The following is a 22,624-nucleotide window of genomic DNA, read 5'->3' on the forward strand; positions in this document are numbered from 1 at the left end:
GGCTATATATTTAGAAATCCTATATTCCGTAGATCAGTCAATGAAAAAAATTATCGAGTGACGACGTTACTCTGTCTGTTACAAGTGCAAAAATATTTTTTACAAGTGATACAAATTATTTTTTACAAGTGATACAAATTATTTTTTACAAGTGATAAAAATTATTTTTTACAAGTGATACAAATTATTTTTTACAAGTGATAAAAATTAAATGTAATAGCGTGCTATTCGAAACACAAACTTTGGTAAGTACATTTTACTAATAACTTTCAAATTCTCATAAAATGGCATTCCATGCAGGTGATTTTATATATATATCATTTCATAATTTTTATTTTTTCATACAGCACTATAAAAAATGCCACGTGTATCACATTTGTCACAGGAGCAACGTCGCCAAGCTGCTTTAAGTCGCAGTAGAGCCCGCTATGAACGGAATGCGTCCCAAATAAGAGCTCGAAACTCTCAACATATCGCCAATGTTCGCGACAATAACCCTAACTTTCGGGAGGAAAGTCGTGCTCAGGATTCCACTGCCCGCGCGCAGCGGAGAAGAAGTGAAAGGGTTCGCAACCTTGAACGAATTCGGGACGCACAAGCGCATTCAAATCGCCGGGAGGACTCTGAGGAGCGAAGACAAGAGCAGTTGCGAAACACTGCTGAGCATGCGTCTCGGAGGACTAACCCAGAAATGCGTTCTGCGGAGCGTATTGAGGATGCTGCAAGACATTCGAATCGTCGACAGAACTCTGAGGAGCGAAGACAAGAGCAGTTGCGAAACACTGCTGAGCATGCGTCTCGGAGGACTAACCCAGAAATGCGTTCTGCGGAGCGTATTGAGGATGCTGCAAGACATTCGAATCGTCGACAGAACTCTGAGGAGCGAAGACAAGAGCAGTTGCGAAACACTGCTGAGCATGCGTCTCGGAGGACTAACCCAGAAATGCGTTCCGCGGATTCGGGACATGGATGCACATTCGATCCGTCGAGAGGACCCCGAGGAGCGAAGACGAGAGCAGTTGCGAAACACTGCTGAGCACTCTACTCGGAGGACTTTTCCGGAGTTTCGAATTCCTGAACGGATCCGGGACATGGATGCACACGCGATCCGTCGAGAGGACCCCGAGGAGCGACGACGAGAGCAGTTGCGAAACACTGCTGAGCACTCTAATCGGAGGACTATTCCGGAGTACCGAAATCCTGAACGGGTTCGGGACGCCGCAGCGCGTACTATTCGGCGAGAAGACACCGAGGAGCGGCGACAAGAGCAGGTGCAAAATACTGCTGACCATGCCACTCGGAGGAACAATCCCGAATATCGAATTTCAGAGCGAATTCGGGACGCCGCAGCACGAGCTGCTCATCGCGAGGACCCAGAGGAACGTGCAAGGGAACAGGAAAGGAACACTGGAGAGCACCGACAGCGACGAAGGGATGTGGAAGACAGGCAGCGAGAACGGGAAAGGGACGCCGATAACAGGAGAGCAACCAGGAGAAATCCCATCGCTAGATCACAGGAGCAACGGATAAACACATCACAACGCCGGGAAACACGACAACAGCGCAGTTCGGGAAGAACAAATTCGGCAAATGGCAGAGGATCGATTATTAAACTTTAGGATGGACTCACAAAATCGACTGGATGCCTCCCAAAGGCAGTCGCAAAGAAACATGGACGCAAGAGCTCAACTTTCGGAGGATGAACTGGCACGGGAACGAGGACAACAGCGAAATAGGATTCGATCATCAGCGAGGGATCTGTACCACAGGAACATTAAGGAAGGCCCAACGGCTATTTGTATTTGCTGTGGAGGAACATGGTTCCGTTCGCAGGTAAGTGGATTATCAATCCTGGCTATCTCCTCTAAATTTCCTCTCCTAAACGTTGGCAACGCCTTTTATTTGTCAAGAAAATTTCCCAGTCCGTCCGGCAAATATAACTTTTGCCACACTTGTCGTCGTGCCATTTCTCTTGGTAAGCTCCCATCACTCTGCCTTTCTAATGGGTTCGATTTCCCAGAAATACCTGAGTGCTTAAATGGACTCACCTGCCTCGAAGAACGCCTTATTTCACCGAGAATCCCTTTTATGAGGATTATTTCCCTCGGCTATGAAAGGCAATGTGGAATCAGAGGGGCAGTGGTGAATGTTCCAATTTCAGTTCCCGATATTGTGACTGCGCTTCCACGCTCTTTCGACTCTACCCATGTCATCCAAGTCCATTTAAAAAGGAGACTAGAGTACGCTCACAATTTCATGACTGAAACTATTCGACCCGCTCGGGTCCTTGAAGCTGTACGGTACTTAGTAAGTACCGAGCTCTACAGAAAGCACAACATTTCACTAAACGAATCATGGCTAACAGAACTTCAAGGAATTAATGATATTCCTTTTATTGCGGACGAATCTGATCGCGAAGCAGTAGAGCAACTTCTTCACCAGCAGCACCACTCCCAAAATGCTTCAGAGCTCGAAGAAAATTTAAATCCCGGAGGCCATGAAACATTATTGGAAAATAATGATACTGCAATTCAGCGCATTGCATTGGCACCGGGTGAAGGCCGTCGGCCAACAAGCTTAACGCTTGACGAAGACGCAGAGGAACTTTCCTTTCCAACTATTTCTTGCGGAGAAATATTTAAAGGAAATACAACCTATGCGAAAAAGCCAGATCCCAAATCCGTTTTTACGACCGTCGTTGCGCTGTAGTTCCAAAAGTTTTATACATGTATAAATTTTACGAAATGCAGCGCATACAAAATTCAATTTCAATTGCTTTACGCAAAAAGTCAGGAGCGGTTACCGCTGGTAATCTGCGGGATGTATCATTTGTTGACCGTCTTGTGCAACATGATGATGGCTACCACATCCTGAAAGTCTTACGGTCTGCACCAGCTCATTGGGAGGCTGAGAAAAAAAAGTTATAGCCATGATTCGACAATTTGGGCTGCCAACGTTTTTTATAACCCTTTCCGCTGCTGAAACTAAGTGGAATGAACTTTTAGTTATCCTGTCTCTCCTATTGGATAATAGGGCTATAAGCGAGGAAGAAGCGGCAGCTCTTTCCAGCTCCGAAAAGGCTCGGTTAATCCGATCCGATCCAGTGACGTGCTCTCGATACTTCGATTACAGGTTGCGACAATTAATGAAATTGTTCAAAACCGATATTTTTGGGGAATTCAATCTTTCTCATTTTTATTGGAGAATCGAGTTCCAGCACAGAGGATCTCCACATTCTCATGGCATGTACTGGCTTGCTGGTGCTCCTAAGCTCGAAGACAACGAAAATACCGAGCAAGTAATAAACTTTATTGATAGGTTTATTACTACAAATGGAGACGATACTGAACTACAAGAAGTAATTCAGTATCAACGCCACAAGCATAGTGCTTCTTGCCTAAGAGAGTTACGCGGACAGGAGTTCTGCCGATTCAATATGCCATATCCTCCTATGCCCGAAACGCTTATTTTGCATCCAATAGAAGAAAACGAAGTCAATATTGAAGATCATAAAACTTTATTTAAAAAAATTAAGGAAGCTTTAAGGACCATTTCAAATGAAGACGCAGCTTTATTTAACAATTTTGATCATTTTCTGTCCCACCTTGAAACTAATTTTGAAGCCTACAAGCTAGCCTTACGTTCCAGCTTAAAAAAGCCACAAATTTTTCTTCGCAGACAATTCTCCGACCGACTGCTCAATGCTTATAATAGAGATATTCTAGGCTTGCACAGAGCTAATATGGATATTCAATTTATCCTAGATGCGTACGCCTGTTGTAGTTATATCATTAACTACATAAACAAATCAAACAGAGGCGTATCGCAGTTGCTCCGTGAAGCCATGGCAGAAATAAGCCATGGGAATATTTCTATTAAAAGGAAATTACAGCACCTAGGGAATAAGTTTATTAACGCAACAGAAATATCGGCCCAAGAAGCAGCTTACAATATTTTGGGTCTGCATATGTCGGAGGCAAGTGAAGGTACTATTTTTGTAAACACTTGCCATCCAGACAAACGAGTTCGATTGGCTCGCTCAAATGAAGAATTAGAGCGACTTCCAAACAACTCGGTGGATATTTTTGAGCGTAATATTCTTGACCGATATGTGCAAAGGCATGAGCAGTTGGAAGGAATTTGTTTAGCAGATTTCGCAGCTTGGTACAGATTTGTCAAGCGGATTGCACGATCTGCCGCTAATCATAGGGAAGACTATGATGAAGCAAATGATGTGGAGGTAGATGACGAAGATGAAGTTGCTGAGCAAAGTTATCCACTGATGGATGGGTCTGGTTGCGTTAAGAAACGTAGGCATCCCCTGATTCTAAGGTGGGTTCGCTTTAGCATAAACTCTTCACCTTGCGATTATTTCCGAGAGCATTTAATGCTCTTCTATCCTTGGCGAAATGAAGAAGCTGAACTTCTTTCCAACGACATTGAAAACACATTCCGAGTAAACCATGAAGCCATTAAGATAATGAAAAGGAACTATGATGTGTTTGATGATATGGAGTTAGAAAGAGTTCTGGAAGATTTGCAAGAGGATAGGGGAGATAATGCTCCTGATGCGGAAGAACCTGCCTCACAATTTTTAGACGAAGAGTTTAGAGCTTTGGCTGTACCAAATATAGAGCGGAACGTAAATATTCTTCAGGAGGACAATGCGATAAACAACCCTGAAGAAGACGGCGAACTTCAATTAATTAGACTCCCCCGTTAGTTTCCAATGATGACCTTTGCTCGCTAACTCGGTCCCTTAATTACAAACAAAGACTATATTATGCACATGTGATGCATAATGTTGTTAGTAAAAATATGTTTTACGAATATGTTGGTGGAGGGGCCGGTGTAGGAAAAAGCAGACTGATTTCTACCATCTATCAGTCTGTGACTTGGCGAGCAAATAAGCTTCCTGGTGCTACGGATTCAGCAAAGGTTTTATTATGTGCTCCGACTGGAAAAGCTGCTTTTGGAATTGGAGGACTGACTCTACATTCAGTGTTTTCTCTTCCAATTAATCAGGCTTCAGGTCCCTTAAGACCTTTAAGCAATGATAGTTTAAATACAATTCATTGCAAGTTGATTGATCTCCAACTGATTATAATTGATGAAATTTCTATGGTTGGTTCTAAAATGCTTTCATTTTTGGATCAACGGCTTCGTCAAATATTCCGAAGCCCTGACTTAAGTTTTGGTGGAAAATCAATTATAGTTTTTGGAGATCTAAAGCAGCTTTCCCCAGTTGGAGACAGTTGGATATTTTCGGAGAGGACAATTAATCCTTATAGCGTTTTAGCAGGAAATAGCTTATGGAACAACTTTAAGTATTTTGAGCTCACAGAAATAATGCGCCAAAGAGGCGACCATGCATTTGCTCAAGCCCTAAATCATTTATCTGAGGCTTGCATGACAATAGCAGATATAGAGCTCCTTAAACAAAGAGTGGTTTCACCCAGCGAAGTTCCTGATGATGCCATTCATTTATTTTCTTCTAACGAAGAAGTTAATAATTACAATTCCCTAAAACTAGCGCAAATTGGGACGGAAGAATTGGTTTCCACTGCTGTTGATACAGTGAAAACTGCGAACATATCTACACGAAACAGGGAAAACACGTTAAGATATGCTCAAAATATGAAAACCTCTGAAACACAGGGTTTGCCATATGTTCTTCATCTCAAAACAACTGCTAAATATATGGTGACCGTCAATATAGACACAAGTGACGGACTTGTAAATGGAGCAACTGGTCAGCTGATGCTAATTGACCATTGCTTAGTGAATGGCTTAAATTTAGTAACGCGACTTTGGATTAAATTTTTTGAACCCACGGTTGGCACTATCGCCAGATCAAAGGTTCGGAATAGTCCCGATCCCGAATGGACTCCAATAGTAAAAGCCTCTCGAGTTTTTCAATGTGGAAGATCGGAGCATGCTTCTGTTGACCGAAAACAATTTCCAATTGTTCCTGCTGAGGCTATTACCATCCACAAAAGCCAAGGAGCAACATATAGCAAAGTCGCCGTGCATCTTAAAAGAGGCATCAAGCGAGCTTCGTTGTATGTTGGATGCAGCAGAGCCACTAGCGCATCAGGACTTTTTCTTCTAGGCGACTTTGTTCCTCCAACAAGATTTGGAGCTCAAAATGTCCAAGACGAACTTAAAAAGTTAAGAGAGGAAAAGTTTTTGACTACGCATTATGAGTTTGTGGTTAACAGAAACGAAGACATCTCCCTTTATTACCATAACGTTGAGTCTCTTCGAAGCCATCGCGAAGATATTTTTAACGACCCTATTATTTGTTGTTCAAATTTTCTTTGTTTTGTCGAAACTTGGACTCTTCCCAGCGAAGACTTTTCTTCACAAGGTTTCGACATAATAAGAAGAATTGATAGCAATCGATTGAATGGTATTGGCAAAAATGGAATTATGATTTATGCCAAACAAAATATTGCCGAAAATGTAGTTTTCTTGTTTGAGACAAATAAGTCTTTGAGCTCAAGAACTATATACCAATCAATTGCCTTCAAATATCTTAATACATCCTTCATTGTTGTTTATAGGAATCCAACGTTTCCTATAGCACAATTTCGTAATGAAGTTATGTCGGACGTAGAAAGGATACGCAGCTTAGAAAATAATAGCAAATTGGTTATTTTAGGAGATTTTAATATTTGCAGATCCACAACCACTGATCGACTTGAGGAAGCTTTAAATCAATTTAATCTAATTCCAATCAATAATTATGCAACCACGAAACATTTGACGCAAATTGATTGGATTTTTGCTGAAAGTGAGCTGGGGAATGCTGTTGCTCTTACATACAAAACGAGCTATAGTCATCATGATGGAATTTTTTTTAAGTATAGATATTAAGATTTCTTTATTAATTTATTTATCAATTTAATAACTTATTTATTTATTTGAATTGTATATATTTAAGTGAAATAGAAATAGATTATTTATTGTTTAAAGATTGTGATAAATTTTTTATTTATAAAGTGCAATATAGATTAAGCTTTATAATATTTCCCTCTCGTGGATTGAGACCTTGTCGTGGTGAGGGGGCTGAGTATGTGAGGATTCATAATAAATATCACGGAAACCAGCATCAATCCTTTGTTTTAACTAATTCATAAAAAACAAGAAAGGAAAGTTAACTTCGGGCGGAGCCGAAGTTGATATACCCTTGCAGAATATTCTGTAAATTATATTCTTCAAAATTTGAATTGAACGTATCTACCTTTTTCAGCCACTTTTATAATGCAAGGGAGTGACAGTAACGGGCAGTAACGGTCATACAAATTATGACTGGGTTTACATGCTTTAGTTTACAACCCATTACTTTTTAGATAACAGAGACATTTTATTTAAAGAAATCCACGGGATTATCCCATTATAACTTGGTAAACAGGTCAAATTTGGCAAACGTTCAATTGGTTCAATGAACACGTGCAAGGGGCAGGAATTGTACAAAGATCCTGAACTTCGCAACCGGTAACGCAGGTATGAGTGGCTTTGTAACTGTACAATATCAGGTAATACCTTTTCTAGGACCAAAATTATTCATAACATTTAAATTGCACAACAGGTAGCACAGGTACATACAAAAACATGATTTTTTATTGCCTTTTTTAAAAGGGTCAAACTAGGGAACCTTTAAAGGATCTAGGGATAATTCTTTTTAATTTGGGATATTACCTAACTTGGCTATATATTTAGAAATCCTATATTCCGTAGATCAGTCAATAAAAAAAATTATCGAGTGACGACGTTACTCTGTCTGTTACAAGTGCAAAAATATTTTTTACAAGTGATACAAATTATTTTTTACAAGTGATACAAATTATTTTTTACAAGTGATAAAAATTATTTTTTACAAGTGATACAAATTATTTTTTACAAGTGATAAAAATTAAATGTAATAGCGTGCTATTCGAAACACAAACTTTGGTAAGTACATTTTACTAATAACTTTCAAATTCTCATAAAATGGCATTCCATGCAGGTGATTTTATATATATATCATTTCATAATTTTTATTTTTTCATACAGCACTATAAAAAATGCCACGTGTATCACATTTGTCACAGGAGCAACGTCGCCAAGCTGCTTTAAGTCGCAGTAGAGCCCGCTATGAACGGAATGCGTCCCAAATAAGAGCTCGAAACTCTCAACATATCGCCAATGTTCGCGACAATAACCCTAACTTTCGGGAGGAAAGTCGTGCTCAGGATTCCACTGCCCGCGCGCAGCGGAGAAGAAGTGAAAGGGTTCGCAACCTTGAACGAATTCGGGACGCACAAGCGCATTCAAATCGCCGGGAGGACTCTGAGGAGCGAAGACAAGAGCAGTTGCGAAACACTGCTGAGCATGCGTCTCGGAGGACTAACCCAGAAATGCGTTCTGCGGAGCGTATTGAGGATGCTGCAAGACATTCGAATCGTCGACAGAACTCTGAGGAGCGAAGACAAGAGCAGTTGCGAAACACTGCTGAGCATGCGTCTCGGAGGACTAACCCAGAAATGCGTTCTGCGGAGCGTATTGAGGATGCTGCAAGACATTCGAATCGTCGACAGAACTCTGAGGAGCGAAGACAAGAGCAGTTGCGAAACACTGCTGAGCATGCGTCTCGGAGGACTAACCCAGAAATGCGTTCCGCGGATTCGGGACATGGATGCACATTCGATCCGTCGAGAGGACCCCGAGGAGCGAAGACGAGAGCAGTTGCGAAACACTGCTGAGCACTCTACTCGGAGGACTTTTCCGGAGTTTCGAATTCCTGAACGGATCCGGGACATGGATGCACACGCGATCCGTCGAGAGGACCCCGAGGAGCGACGACGAGAGCAGTTGCGAAACACTGCTGAGCACTCTAATCGGAGGACTATTCCGGAGTACCGAAATCCTGAACGGGTTCGGGACGCCGCAGCGCGTACTATTCGGCGAGAAGACACCGAGGAGCGGCGACAAGAGCAGGTGCAAAATACTGCTGACCATGCCACTCGGAGGAACAATCCCGAATTTCGAATTTCAGAGCGGATTCGGGACGCCGCAGCACGAGCTGCTCATCGCGAGGACCCAGAGGAACGTGCAAGGGAACAGGAAAGGAACACTGGAGAGCACCGACAGCGACGAAGGGATATGGAAGACAGGCAGCGAGAACGGGAAAGGGACGCCGATAACAGGAGAGCAACCAGGAGAAATCCCATCGCTAGATCACAGGAGCAACGGATAAACACATCACAACGCCGGGAAACACGACAACAGCGGAGGATTCGGGAAGAACAAATTCGGCAAATGGCAGAGGATCGATTATTAAACTTTAGGATGGACTCACAAAATCGACTGGATGCCTCCCAAAGGCAGTCGCAAAGAAACATGGACGCAAGAGCTCAACTTTCGGAGGATGAACTGGCACGGGAACGAGGACAACAGCGAAATAGGATTCGATCATCAGCGAGGGATCTGTACCACAGGAACATTAAGGAAGGCCCAACGGCTATTTGTATTTGCTGTGGAGGAACATGGTTCCGTTCGCAGGTAAGTGGATTATCAATCCTGGCTATCTCCTCTAAATTTCCTCTCCTAAACGTTGGCAACGCCTTTTATTTGTCAAGAAAATTTCCCAGTCCGTCCGGCAAATATAACTTTTGCCACACTTGTCGTCGTGCCATTTCTCTTGGTAAGCTCCCATCACTCTGCCTTTCTAATGGGTTCGATTTCCCAGAAATACCTGAGTGCTTAAATGGACTCACCTGCCTCGAAGAACGCCTTATTTCACCGAGAATCCCTTTTATGAGGATTATTTCCCTCGGCTATGAAAGGCAATGTGGAATCAGAGGGGCAGTGGTGAATGTTCCAATTTCAGTTCCCGATATTGTGACTGCGCTTCCACGCTCTTTCGACTCTACCCATGTCATCCAAGTCCATTTAAAAAGGAGACTAGAGTACGCTCACAATTTCATGACTGAAACTATTCGACCCGCTCGGGTCCTTGAAGCTGTACGGTACTTAGTAAGTACCGAGCTCTACAGAAAGCACAACATTTCACTAAACGAATCATGGCTAACAGAACTTCAAGGAATTAATGATATTCCTTTTATTGCGGACGAATCTGATCGCGAAGCAGTAGAGCAACTTCTTCACCAGCAGCACCACTCCCAAAATGCTTCAGAGCTCGAAGAAAATTTAAATCCCGGAGGCCATGAAACATTATTGGAAAATAATGATACTGCAATTCAGCGCATTGCATTGGCACCGGGTGAAGGCCGTCGGCCAACAAGCTTAACGCTTGACGAAGACGCAGAGGAACTTTCCTTTCCAACTATTTCTTGCGGAGAAATATTTAAAGGAAATACAACCTATGCGAAAAAGCCAGATCCCAAATCCGTTTTTACGACCGTCGTTGCGCTGTAGTTCCAAAAGTTTTATACATGTATAAATTTTACGAAATGCAGCGCATACAAAATTCAATTTCAATTGCTTTACGCAAAAAGTCAGGAGCGGTTACCGCTGGTAATCTGCGGGATGTATCATTTGTTGACCGTCTTGTGCAACATGATGATGGCTACCACATCCTGAAAGGCTTACGGTCTGCACCAGCTCATTGGGAGGCTGAGAAAAAAAAAGTTATAGCCATGATTCGACAATTTGGGCTGCCAACGTTTTTTATAACCCTTTCCGCTGCTGAAACTAAGTGGAATGAACTTTTAGTTATCCTGTCTCTCCTATTGGATAATAGGGCTATAAGCGAGGAAGAAGCGGCAGCTCTTTCCAGCTCCGAAAATGCTCGGTTAATCCGATCCGATCCAGTGACGTGCTCTCGATACTTCGATTACAGGTTGCGACAATTAATGAAATTGTTCAAAACCGATATTTTTGGGGAATTCAATCTTTCTCATTTTTATTGGAGAATCGAGTTCCAGCACAGAGGATCTCCACATTCTCATGGCATGTACTGGCTTGCTGGTGCTCCTAAGCTCGAAGACAACGAAAATACCGAGCAAGTAATAAACTTTATTGATAGGTTTATTACTACAAATGGAGACGATACTGAACTACAAGAAGTAATTCAGTATCAACGCCACAAGCATAGTGCTTCTTGCCTAAGAGAGTTACGCGGACAGGAGTTCTGCCGATTCAATATGCCATATCCTCCTATGCCCGAAACGCTTATTTTGCATCCAATAGAAGAAAACGAAGTCAATATTGAAGATCATAAAACTTTGTTTAAAAAAATTAAGGAAGCTTTAAGGACCATTTCAAATGAAGACGCAGCTTTATTTAACAATTTTGATCATTTTCTGTCCCACCTTGAAACTAATTTTGAAGCCTACAAGCTAGCCTTACGTTCCAGCTTAAAAAAGCCACAAATTTTTCTTCGCAGACAATTCTCCGACCGACTGCTCAATGCTTATAATAGAGATATTCTAGGCTTGCACAGAGCTAATATGGATATTCAATTTATCCTAGATGCGTACGCCTGTTGTAGTTATATCATTAACTACATAAACAAATCAAACAGAGGCGTATCGCAGTTGCTCCGTGAAGCCATGGCAGAAATAAGCCATGGGAATATTTCTATTAAAAGGAAATTACAGCACCTAGGGAATAAGTTTATTAACGCAACAGAAATATCGGCCCAAGAAGCAGCTTACAATATTTTGGGTCTGCATATGTCGGAGGCAAGTGAAGGTACTATTTTTGTAAACACTTGCCATCCAGACAAACGAGTTCGATTGGCTCGCTCAAATGAAGAATTAGAGCGACTTCCAAACAACTCGGTGGATATTTTTGAGCGTAATATTCTTGACCGATATGTGCAAAGGCATGAGCAGTTGGAAGGAATTTGTTTAGCAGATTTCGCAGCTTGGTACAGATTTGTCAAGCGGATTGCACGATCTGCCGCTAATCATAGGGAAGACTATGATGAAGCAAATGATGTGGAGGTAGATGACGAAGATGAAGTTGCTGAGCAAAGTTATCCACTGATGGATGGGTCTGGTTGCGTTAAGAAACGTAGGCATCCCCTGATTCTAAGGTGGGTTCGCTTTAGCATAAACTCTTCACCTTGCGATTATTTCCGAGAGCATTTAATGCTCTTCTATCCTTGGCGAAATGAAGAAGCTGAACTTCTTTCCAACGACATTGAAAACACATTCCGAGTAAACCATGAAGCCATTAAGATAATGAAAAGGAACTATGATGTGTTTGATGATATGGAGTTAGAAAGAGTTCTGGAAGATTTGCAAGAGGATAGGGGAGATAATGCTCCTGATGCGGAAGAACCTGCCTCACAATTTTTAGACGAAGAGTTTAGAGCTTTGGCTGTACCAAATATAGAGCGGAACGTAAATATTCTTCAGGAGGACAATGCGATAAACAACCCTGAAGAAGACGGCGAACTTCAATTAATTAGACTCCCCCGTTAGTTTCCAATGATGACCTTTGCTCGCTAACTCGGTCCCTTAATTACAAACAAAGACTATATTATGCACATGTGATGCATAATGTTGTTAGTAAAAATATGTTTTACGAATATGTTGGTGGAGGGGCCGGTGTAGGAAAAAGCAGACTGATTTCTACCATCTATCAGTCTGTGACTTGGCGAGCAAATAAGCTTCCTGGTGCTACGGATTCAGCAAAGGTTTTATTATGTGCTCCGACTGGAAAAGCTGCTTTTGGAATTGGAGGACTGACTCTACATTCAGTGTTTTCTCTTCCAATTAATCAGGCTTCAGGTCCCTTAAGACCTTTAAGCAATGATAGTTTAAATACAATTCATTGCAAGTTGATTGATCTCCAACTGATTATAATTGATGAAATTTCTATGGTTGGTTCTAAAATGCTTTCATTTTTGGATCAACGGCTTCGTCAAATATTCCGAAGCCCTGACTTAAGTTTTGGTGGAAAATCAATTATAGTTTTTGGAGATCTAAAGCAGCTTTCCCCAGTTGGAGACAGTTGGATATTTTCGGAGAGGACAATTAATCCTTATAGCGTTTTAGCAGGAAATAGCTTATGGAACAACTTTAAGTATTTTGAGCTCACAGAAATAATGCGCCAAAGAGGCGACCATGCATTTGCTCAAGCCCTAAATCATTTATCTGAGGCTTGCATGACAATAGCAGATATAGAGCTCCTTAAACAAAGAGTGGTTTCACCCAGCGAAGTTCCTGATGATGCCATTCATTTATTTTCTTCTAACGAAGAAGTTAATAATTACAATTCCCTAAAACTAGCGCAAATTGGGACGGAAGAATTGGTTTCCACTGCTGTTGATACAGTGAAAACTGCGAACATATCTACACGAAACAGGGAAAACACGTTAAGATATGCTCAAAATATGAAAACCTCTGAAACACAGGGTTTGCCATATGTTCTTCATCTCAAAACAACTGCTAAATATATGGTGACCGTCAATATAGACACAAGTGACGGACTTGTAAATGGAGCAACTGGTCAGCTGATGCTAATTGACCATTGCTTAGTGAATGGCTTAAATTTAGTAACGCGACTTTGGATTAAATTTTTTGAACCCACGGTTGGCACTATCGCCAGATCAAAGGTTCGGAATAGTCCCGATCCCGAATGGACTCCAATAGTAAAAGCCTCTCGAGTTTTTCAATGTGGAAGATCGGAGCATGCTTCTGTTGACCGAAAACAATTTCCAATTGTTCCTGCTGAGGCTATTACCATCCACAAAAGCCAAGGAGCAACATATAGCAAAGTCGCCGTGCATCTTAAAAGAGGCATCAAGCGAGCTTCGTTGTATGTTGGATGCAGCAGAGCCACTAGCGCATCAGGACTTTTTCTTCTAGGCGACTTTGTTCCTCCAACAAGATTTGGAGCTCAAAATGTCCAAGACGAACTTAAAAAGTTAAGAGAGGAAAAGTTTTTGACTACGCATTATGAGTTTGTGGTTAACAGAAACGAAGACATCTCCCTTTATTACCATAACGTTGAGTCTCTTCGAAGCCATCGCGAAGATATTTTTAACGACCCTATTATTTGTTGTTCAAATTTTCTTTGTTTTGTCGAAACTTGGACTCTTCCCAGCGAAGACTTTTCTTCACAAGGTTTCGACATAATAAGAAGAATTGATAGCAATCGATTGAATGGTATTGGCAAAAATGGAATTATGATTTATGCCAAACAAAATATTGCGAAAATGTAGTTTTCTTGTTTGAGACAAATAAGTCTTTGAGCTCAAGAACTATATACCAATCAATTGCCTTCAAATATCTTAATACATCCTTCATTGTTGTTTATAGGAATCCAACGTTTCCTATAGCACAATTTCGTAATGAAGTTATGTCGGACGTAGAAAGGATACGCAGCTTAGAAAATAATAGCAAATTGGTTATTTTAGGAGATTTTAATATTTGCAGATCCACAACCACTGATCGACTTGAGGAAGCTTTAAATCAATTTAATCTAATTCCAATCAATAATTATGCAACCACGAAACATTTGACGCAAATTGATTGGATTTTTGCTGAAAGTGAGCTGGGGAATGCTGTTGCTCTTACATACAAAACGAGCTATAGTCATCATGATGGAATTTTTTTTAAGTATAGATATTAAGATTTCTTTATTAATTTATTTATCAATTTAATAACTTATTTATTTATTTGAATTGTATATATTTAAGTGAAATAGAAATAGATTATTTATTGTTTAAAGATTGTGATAAATTTTTTATTTATAAAGTGCAATATAGATTAAGCTTTATAATATTTCCCTCTCGTGGATTGAGACCTTGTCGTGGTGAGGGGGCTGAGTATGTGAGGATTCATAATAAATATCACGGAAACCAGCATCAATCCTTTGTTTTAACTAATTCATAAAAAACAAGAAAGGAAAGTTAACTTCGGGCGGAGCCGAAGTTGATATACCCTTGCAGAATATTCTGTAAATTATATTCTTCAAAATTTGAATTGAACGTATCTACCTTTTTCAGCCACTTTTATAATGCAAGGGAGTGACAGTAACGGGCAGTAACGGTCATACAAATTATGACTGGGTTTACATGCTTTAGTTTACAACCCATTACTTTTTAGATAACAGAGACATTTTATTTAAAGAAATCCACGGGATTATCCCATTATAACTTGGTAAACAGGTCAAATTTGGCAAACGTTCAATTGGTTCAATGAACACGTGCAAGGGGCAGGAATTGTACAAAGATCCTGAACTTCGCAACCGGTAACGCAGGTATGAGTGGCTTTGTAACTGTACAATATCAGGTAATACCTTTTCTAGGACCAAAATTATTCATAACATTTAAATTGCACAACAGGTAGCACAGGTACATACAAAAACATGATTTTTTATTGCCTTTTTTAAAAGGGTCAAACTAGGGAACCTTTAAAGGATCTAGGGATAATTCTTTTTAATTTGGGATATTACCTAACTTGGCTATATATTTAGAAATCCTATATTCCGTAGATCAGTCAATGAAAAAAATTATCGAGTGACGACGTTACTCTGTCTGTTACAAGTGCAAAAATATTTTTTACAAGTGATACAAATTATTTTTTACAAGTGATACAAATTATTTTTTACAAGTGATAAAAATTATTTTTTACAAGTGATACAAATTATTTTTTACAAGTGATAAAAATTAAATGTAATAGCGTGCTATTCGAAACACAAACTTTGGTAAGTACATTTTACTAATAACTTTCAAATTCTCATAAAATGGCATTCCATGCAGGTGATTTTATATATATATCATTTCATAATTTTTATTTTTTCATACAGCACTATAAAAAATGCCACGTGTATCACATTTGTCACAGGAGCAACGTCGCCAAGCTGCTTTAAGTCGCAGTAGAGCCCGCTATGAACGGAATGCGTCCCAAATAAGAGCTCGAAACTCTCAACATATCGCCAATGTTCGCGACAATAACCCTAACTTTCGGGAGGAAAGTCGTGCTCAGGATTCCACTGCCCGCGCGCAGCGGAGAAGAAGTGAAAGGGTTCGCAACCTTGAACGAATTCGGGACGCACAAGCGCATTCAAATCGCCGGGAGGACTCTGAGGAGCGAAGACAAGAGCAGTTGCGAAACACTGCTGAGCATGCGTCTCGGAGGACTAACCCAGAAATGCGTTCTGCGGAGCGTATTGAGGATGCTGCAAGACATTCGAATCGTCGACAGAACTCTGAGGAGCGAAGACAAGAGCAGTTGCGAAACACTGCTGAGCATGCGTCTCGGAGGACTAACCCAGAAATGCGTTCTGCGGAGCGTATTGAGGATGCTGCAAGACATTCGAATCGTCGACAGAACTCTGAGGAGCGAAGACAAGAGCAGTTGCGAAACACTGCTGAGCATGCGTCTCGGAGGACTAACCCAGAAATGCGTTCCGCGGATTCGGGACATGGATGCACATTCGATCCGTCGAGAGGACCCCGAGGAGCGAAGACGAGAGCAGTTGCGAAACACTGCTGAGCACTCTACTCGGAGGACTTTTCCGGAGTTTCGAATTCCTGAACGGATCCGGGACATGGATGCACACGCGATCCGTCGAGAGGACCCCGAGGAGCGACGACGAGAGCAGTTGCGAAACACTGCTGAGCACTCTAATCGGAGGACTATTCCGGAGTACCGAAATCCTGAACGGGTTCGGGACGCCGCAGCGCGTACTATTCGGCGAGAAGACACCGAGGAGCGGCGACAAGAGCAGGTGCAAAATACTGCTGACCATGCCACTCGGAGGAACAATCCCGAATTTCGAATTTCAGAGCGGATTCGGGACGCCGCAGCACGAGCTGCTCATCGCGAGGACCCAGAGGAACGTGCAAGGGAACAGGAAAGGAACACTGGAGAGCACCGACAGCGACGAAGGGATATGGAAGACAGGCAGCGAGAACGGGAAAGGGACGCCGATAACAGGAGAGCAACCAGGAGAAATCCCATCGCTAGATCACAGGAGCAACGGATAAACACATCACAACGCCGGGAAACACGACAACAGCGGAGGATTCGGGAAGAACAAATTCGGCAAATGGCAGAGGATCGATTATTAAACTTTAGGATGGACTCACAAAATCGACTGGATGCCTCCCAAAGGCAGTCGCAAAGAAACATGGACGCAAGAGCTCAACTTTCGGAGGATGAACTGGCACGGGAACGAGGACAACAGCGAAATAGGATTCGATCATCAGCGAGGGATCTGTACCACAGGAACATTAAGGAAGGCCCAACGGCTATTTGTATTTGCTGTGGAGGAACATGGTTCCGTTCGCAGGTAAGTGGATTATCAATCCTGGCTATCTCCTCTAAATTTCCTCTCCTAAACGTTGGCAACGCCTTTTATTTGTCAAGAAAATTTCCCAGTCCGTCCGGCAAATATAACTTTTGCCACACTTGTCGTCGTGCCATTTCTCTTGGTAAGCTCCCATCACTCTGCCTTTCTAATGGGTTCGATTTCCCAGAAATACCTGAGTGCTTAAATGGACTCACCTGCCTCGAAGAACGCCTTATTTCACCGAGAATCCCTTTTATGAGGATTATTTCCCTCGGCTATGAAAGGCAATGTGGAATCAGAGGGGCAGTGGTGAATGTTCCAATTTCAGTTCCCGATATTGTGACTGCGCTTCCACGCTCTTTCGACTCTACCCATGTCATCCAAGTCCATTTAAAAAGGAGACTAGAGTACGCTCACAATTTCATGACTGAAACTATTCGACCCGCTCGGGTCCTTGAAGCTGTACGGTACTTAGTAAGTACCGAGCTCTACAGAAAGCACAACATTTCACTAAACGAATCATGGCTAACAGAACTTCAAGGAATTAATGATATTCCTTTTATTGCGGACGAATCTGATCGCGAAGCAGTAGAGCAACTTCTTCACCAGCAGCACCACTCCCAAAATGCTTCAGAGCTCGAAGAAAATTTAAATCCCGGAGGCCATGAAACATTATTGGAAAATAATGATACTGCAATTCAGCGCATTGCATTGGCACCGGGTGAAGGCCGTCGGCCAACAAGCTTAACGCTTGACGAAGACGCAGAGGAACTTTCCTTTCCAACTATTTCTTGCGGAGAAATATTTAAAGGAAATACAACCTATGCGAAAAAAGCCAGATCCCAAATCCGTTTTTACGACCGTCGTTGCGCTGTAGTTCCAAAAGTTTTATACATGTATAAATTTTACGAAATGCAGCGCATACAAAATTCAATTTCAATTGCTTTACGCAAAAAGTCAGGAGCGGTTACCGCTGGTAATCTGCGGGATGTATCATTTGTTGACCGTCTTGTGCAACATGATGATGGCTACCACATCCTGAAAGGCTTACGGTCTGCACCAGCTCATTGGGAGGCTGGAAAAAAAAAGTTATAGCCATGATTCGACAATTTGGGCTGCCAACGTTTTTTATAACCCTTTCCGCTGCTGAAACTAAGTGGAATGAACTTTTAGTTATCCTGTCTCTCCTATTGGATAATAGGGCTATAAGCGAGGAAGAAGCGGCAGCTCTTTCCAGCTCCGAAAAGGCTCGGTTAATCCGATCCGATCCAGTGACGTGCTCTCGATACTTCGATTACAGGTTGCGACAATTAATGAAATTGTTCAAAACCGATATTTTTGGGGAATTCAATCTTTCTCATTTTTATTGGAGAATCGAGTTCCAGCACAGAGGATCTCCACATTCTCATGGCATGTACTGGCTTGCTGGTGCTCCTAAGCTCGAAGACAACGAAAATACCGAGCAAGTAATAAACTTTATTGATAGGTTTATTACTACAAATGGAGACGATACTGAACTACAAGAAGTAATTCAGTATCAACGCCACAAGCATAGTGCTTCTTGCCTAAGAGAGTTACGCGGACAGGAGTTCTGCCGATTCAATATGCCATATCCTCCTATGCCCGAAACGCTTATTTTGCATCCAATAGAAGAAAACGAAGTCAATATTGAAGATCATAAAACTTTGTTTAAAAAAATTAAGGAAGCTTTAAGGACCATTTCAAATGAAGACGCAGCTTTATTTAACAATTTTGATCATTTTCTGTCCCACCTTGAAACTAATTTTGAAGCCTACAAGCTAGCCTTACGTTCCAGCTTAAAAAAGCCACAAATTTTTCTTCGCAGACAATTCTCCGACCGACTGCTCAATGCTTATAATAGAGATATTCTAGGCTTGCACAGAGCAAATATGGATATTCAATTTATCCTAGATGCGTACGCCTGTTGTAGTTATATCATTAACTACATAAACAAATCAAACAGAGGCGTATCGCAGTTGCTCCGTGAAGCCATGGCAGAAATAAGCCATGGGAATATTTCTATTAAAAGGAAATTACAGCACCTAGGGAATAAGTTTATTAACGCAACAGAAATATCGGCCCAAGAAGCAGCTTACAATATTTTGGGTCTGCATATGTCGGAGGCAAGTGAAGGTACTATTTTTGTAAACACTTGCCATCCAGACAAACGAGTTCGATTGGCTCGCTCAAATGAAGAATTAGAGCGACTTCCAAACAACTCGGTGGATATTTTTGAGCGTAATATTCTTGACCGATATGTGCAAAGGCATGAGCAGTTGGAAGGAATTTGTTTAGCAGATTTCGCAGCTTGGTACAGATTTGTCAAGCGGATTGCACGATCTGCCGCTAATCATAGGGAAGACTATGATGAAGCAAATGATGTGGAGGTAGATGACGAAGATGAAGTTGCTGAGCAAAGTTATCCACTGATGGATGGGTCTGGTTGCGTTAAGAAACGTAGGCATCCCCTGATTCTAAGGTGGGTTCGCTTTAGCATAAACTCTTCACCTTGCGATTATTTCCGAGAGCATTTAATGCTCTTCTATCCTTGGCGAAATGAAGAAGCTGAACTTCTTTCCAACGACATTGAAAACACATTCCGAGTAAACCATGAAGCCATTAAGATAATGAAAAGGAACTATGATGTGTTTGATGATATGGAGTTAGAAAGAGTTCTGGAAGATTTGCAAGAGGATAGGGGAGATAATGCTCCTGATGCGGAAGAACCTGCCTCACAATTTTTAGACGAAGAGTTTAGAGCTTTGGCTGTACCAAATATAGAGCGGAACGTAAATATTCTTCAGGAGGACAATGCGATAAACAACCCTGAAGAAGACGGCGAACTTCAATTAATTAGACTCCCCCCGTTAGTTTCCAATGATGACCTTTGCTCGCTAACTCGGTCCCTTAATTACAAACAAAGACTATATTATGCACATGTGATGCATAATGTTGTTAGTAAAAATATGTTTTACGAATATGTTGGTGGAGGGGCCGGTGTAGGAAAAAGCAGACTGATTTCTACCATCTATCAGTCTGTGACTTGGCGAGCAAATAAGCTTCCTGGTGCTACGGATTCAGCAAAGGTTTTATTATGTGCTCCGACTGGAAAAGCTGCTTTTGGAATTGGAGGACTGACTCTACATTCAGTGTTTTCTCTTCCAATTAATCAGGCTTCAGGTCCCTTAAGACCTTTAAGCAATGATAGTTTAAATACAATTCATTGCAAGTTGATTGATCTCCAACTGATTATAATTGATGAAATTTCTATGGTTGGTTCTAAAATGCTTTCATTTTTGGATCAACGGCTTCGTCAAATATTCCGAAGCCCTGACTTAAGTTTTGGTGGAAAATCAATTATAGTTTTTGGAGATCTAAAGCAGCTTTCCCCAGTTGGAGACAGTTGGATATTTTCGGAGAGGACAATTAATCCTTATAGCGTTTTAGCAGGAAATAGCTTATGGAACAACTTTAAGTATTTTGAGCTCACAGAAATAATGCGCCAAAGAGGCGACCATGCATTTGCTCAAGCCCTAAATCATTTATCTGAGGCTTGCATGACAATAGCAGATATAGAGCTCCTTAAACAAAGAGTGGTTTCACCCAGCGAAGTTCCTGATGATGCCATTCATTTATTTTCTTCTAACGAAGAAGTTAATAATTACAATTCCCTAAAACTAGCGCAAATTGGGACGGAAGAATTGGTTTCCACTGCTGTTGATACAGTGAAAACTGCGAACATATCTACACGAAACAGGGAAAACACGTTAAGATATGCTCAAAATATGAAAACCTCTGAAACACAGGGTTTGCCATATGTTCTTCATCTCAAAACAACTGCTAAATATATGGTGACCGTCAATATAGACACAAGTGACGGACTTGTAAATGGAGCAACTGGTCAGCTGATGCTAATTGACCATTGCTTAGTGAATGGCTTAAATTTAGTAACGCGACTTTGGATTAAATTTTTTGAACCCACGGTTGGCACTATCGCCAGATCAAAGGTTCGGAATAGTCCCGATCCCGAATGGACTCCAATAGTAAAAGCCTCTCGAGTTTTTCAATGTGGAAGATCGGAGCATGCTTCTGTTGACCGAAAACAATTTCCAATTGTTCCTGCTGAGGCTATTACCATCCACAAAAGCCAAGGAGCAACATATAGCAAAGTCGCCGTGCATCTTAAAAGAGGCATCAAGCGAGCTTCGTTGTATGTTGGATGCAGCAGAGCCACTAGCGCATCAGGACTTTTTCTTCTAGGCGACTTTGTTCCTCCAACAAGATTTGGAGCTCAAAATGTCCAAGACGAACTTAAAAAGTTAAGAGAGGAAAAGTTTTTGACTACGCATTATGAGTTTGTGGTTAACAGAAACGAAGACATCTCCCTTTATTACCATAACGTTGAGTCTCTTCGAAGCCATCGCGAAGATATTTTTAACGACCCTATTATTTGTTGTTCAAATTTTCTTTGTTTTGTCGAAACTTGGACTCTTCCCAGCGAAGACTTTTCTTCACAAGGTTTCGACATAATAAGAAGAATTGATAGCAATCGATTGAATGGTATTGGCAAAAATGGAATTATGATTTATGCCAAACAAAATATTGCCGAAAATGTAGTTTTCTTGTTTGAGACAAATAAGTCTTTGAGCTCAAGAACTATATACCAATCAATTGCCTTCAAATATCTTAATACATCCTTCATTGTTGTTTATAGGAATCCAACGTTTCCTATAGCACAATTTCGTAATGAAGTTATGTCGGACGTAGAAAGGATACGCAGCTTAGAAAATAATAGCAAATTGGTTATTTTAGGAGATTTTAATATTTGCAGATCCACAACCACTGATCGACTTGAGGAAGCTTTAAATCAATTTAATCTAATTCCAATCAATAATTATGCAACCACGAAACATTTGACGCAAATTGATTGGATTTTTGCTGAAAGTGAGCTGGGGAATGCTGTTGCTCTTACATACAAAACGAGCTATAGTCATCATGATGGAATTTTTTTTAAGTATAGATATTAAGATTTCTTTATTAATTTATTTATCAATTTAATAACTTATTTATTTATTTGAATTGTATATATTTAAGTGAAATAGAAATAGATTATTTATTGTTTAAAGATTGTGATAATTTTTTTATTTATAAAGTGCAATATAGATTAAGCTTTATAATATTTCCCTCTCGTGGATTGAGACCTTGTCGTGGTGAGGGGGCTGAGTATGTGAGGATTCATAATAAATATCACGGAAACCAGCATCAATCCTTTGTTTTAACTAATTCATAAAAAAAAATAAATCGACTACAGATTCAAAATGGAAAATAATATTTAATAAATCTA

General features: G+C 41.0%; 1 protein-coding gene across 1 annotated transcript; it reads left to right on the top strand.

Moving 5' to 3' along the window:
- The first annotated feature begins 1,620 nt into the window (after positions 1-1,620).
- LOC123036942 (trichohyalin-like) lies at positions 1,621-17,851 on the top strand. Its single transcript, XM_044457555.1, has 6 exons — positions 1,621-1,833; positions 4,130-4,642; positions 8,902-9,546; positions 11,844-12,356; positions 16,615-17,259; positions 17,792-17,851. Exons 1-6 carry the CDS (start codon positions 1,621-1,623, stop codon positions 17,849-17,851), a joined length of 2,589 nt encoding a protein of 862 aa, XP_044313490.1.
- Positions 17,852-22,624: the final 4,773 nt, after the last annotated feature.

This window comes from Drosophila rhopaloa, unplaced genomic scaffold (genome assembly GCF_018152115.1).
Source record: "Drosophila rhopaloa isolate 14029-0021.01 unplaced genomic scaffold, ASM1815211v1 contig_1, whole genome shotgun sequence".
In the NCBI taxonomy this organism is placed as follows: Eukaryota; Metazoa; Arthropoda; class Insecta; order Diptera; family Drosophilidae; genus Drosophila; species Drosophila rhopaloa.

Bases quoted from the DNA above. Each gene is read 5' to 3' on its own strand.
- LOC123036942 (XM_044457555.1), top strand. From the start codon at position 1,621: ATGGACTCACAAAATCGACTGGATGCCTCCCAAAGGCAGTCGCAAAGA. The intron at 9,547-11,843 runs GTAAGTGGATTA...AGGCATGAGCAG, and splicing joins GAACATGGTTCCGTTCGCAG to TTGGAAGGAATTTGTTTAGC. The intron at 12,357-16,614 runs GTAAATATTCTT...ACTATTCCGGAG, and splicing joins TACCAAATATAGAGCGGAAC to TACCGAAATCCTGAACGGGT.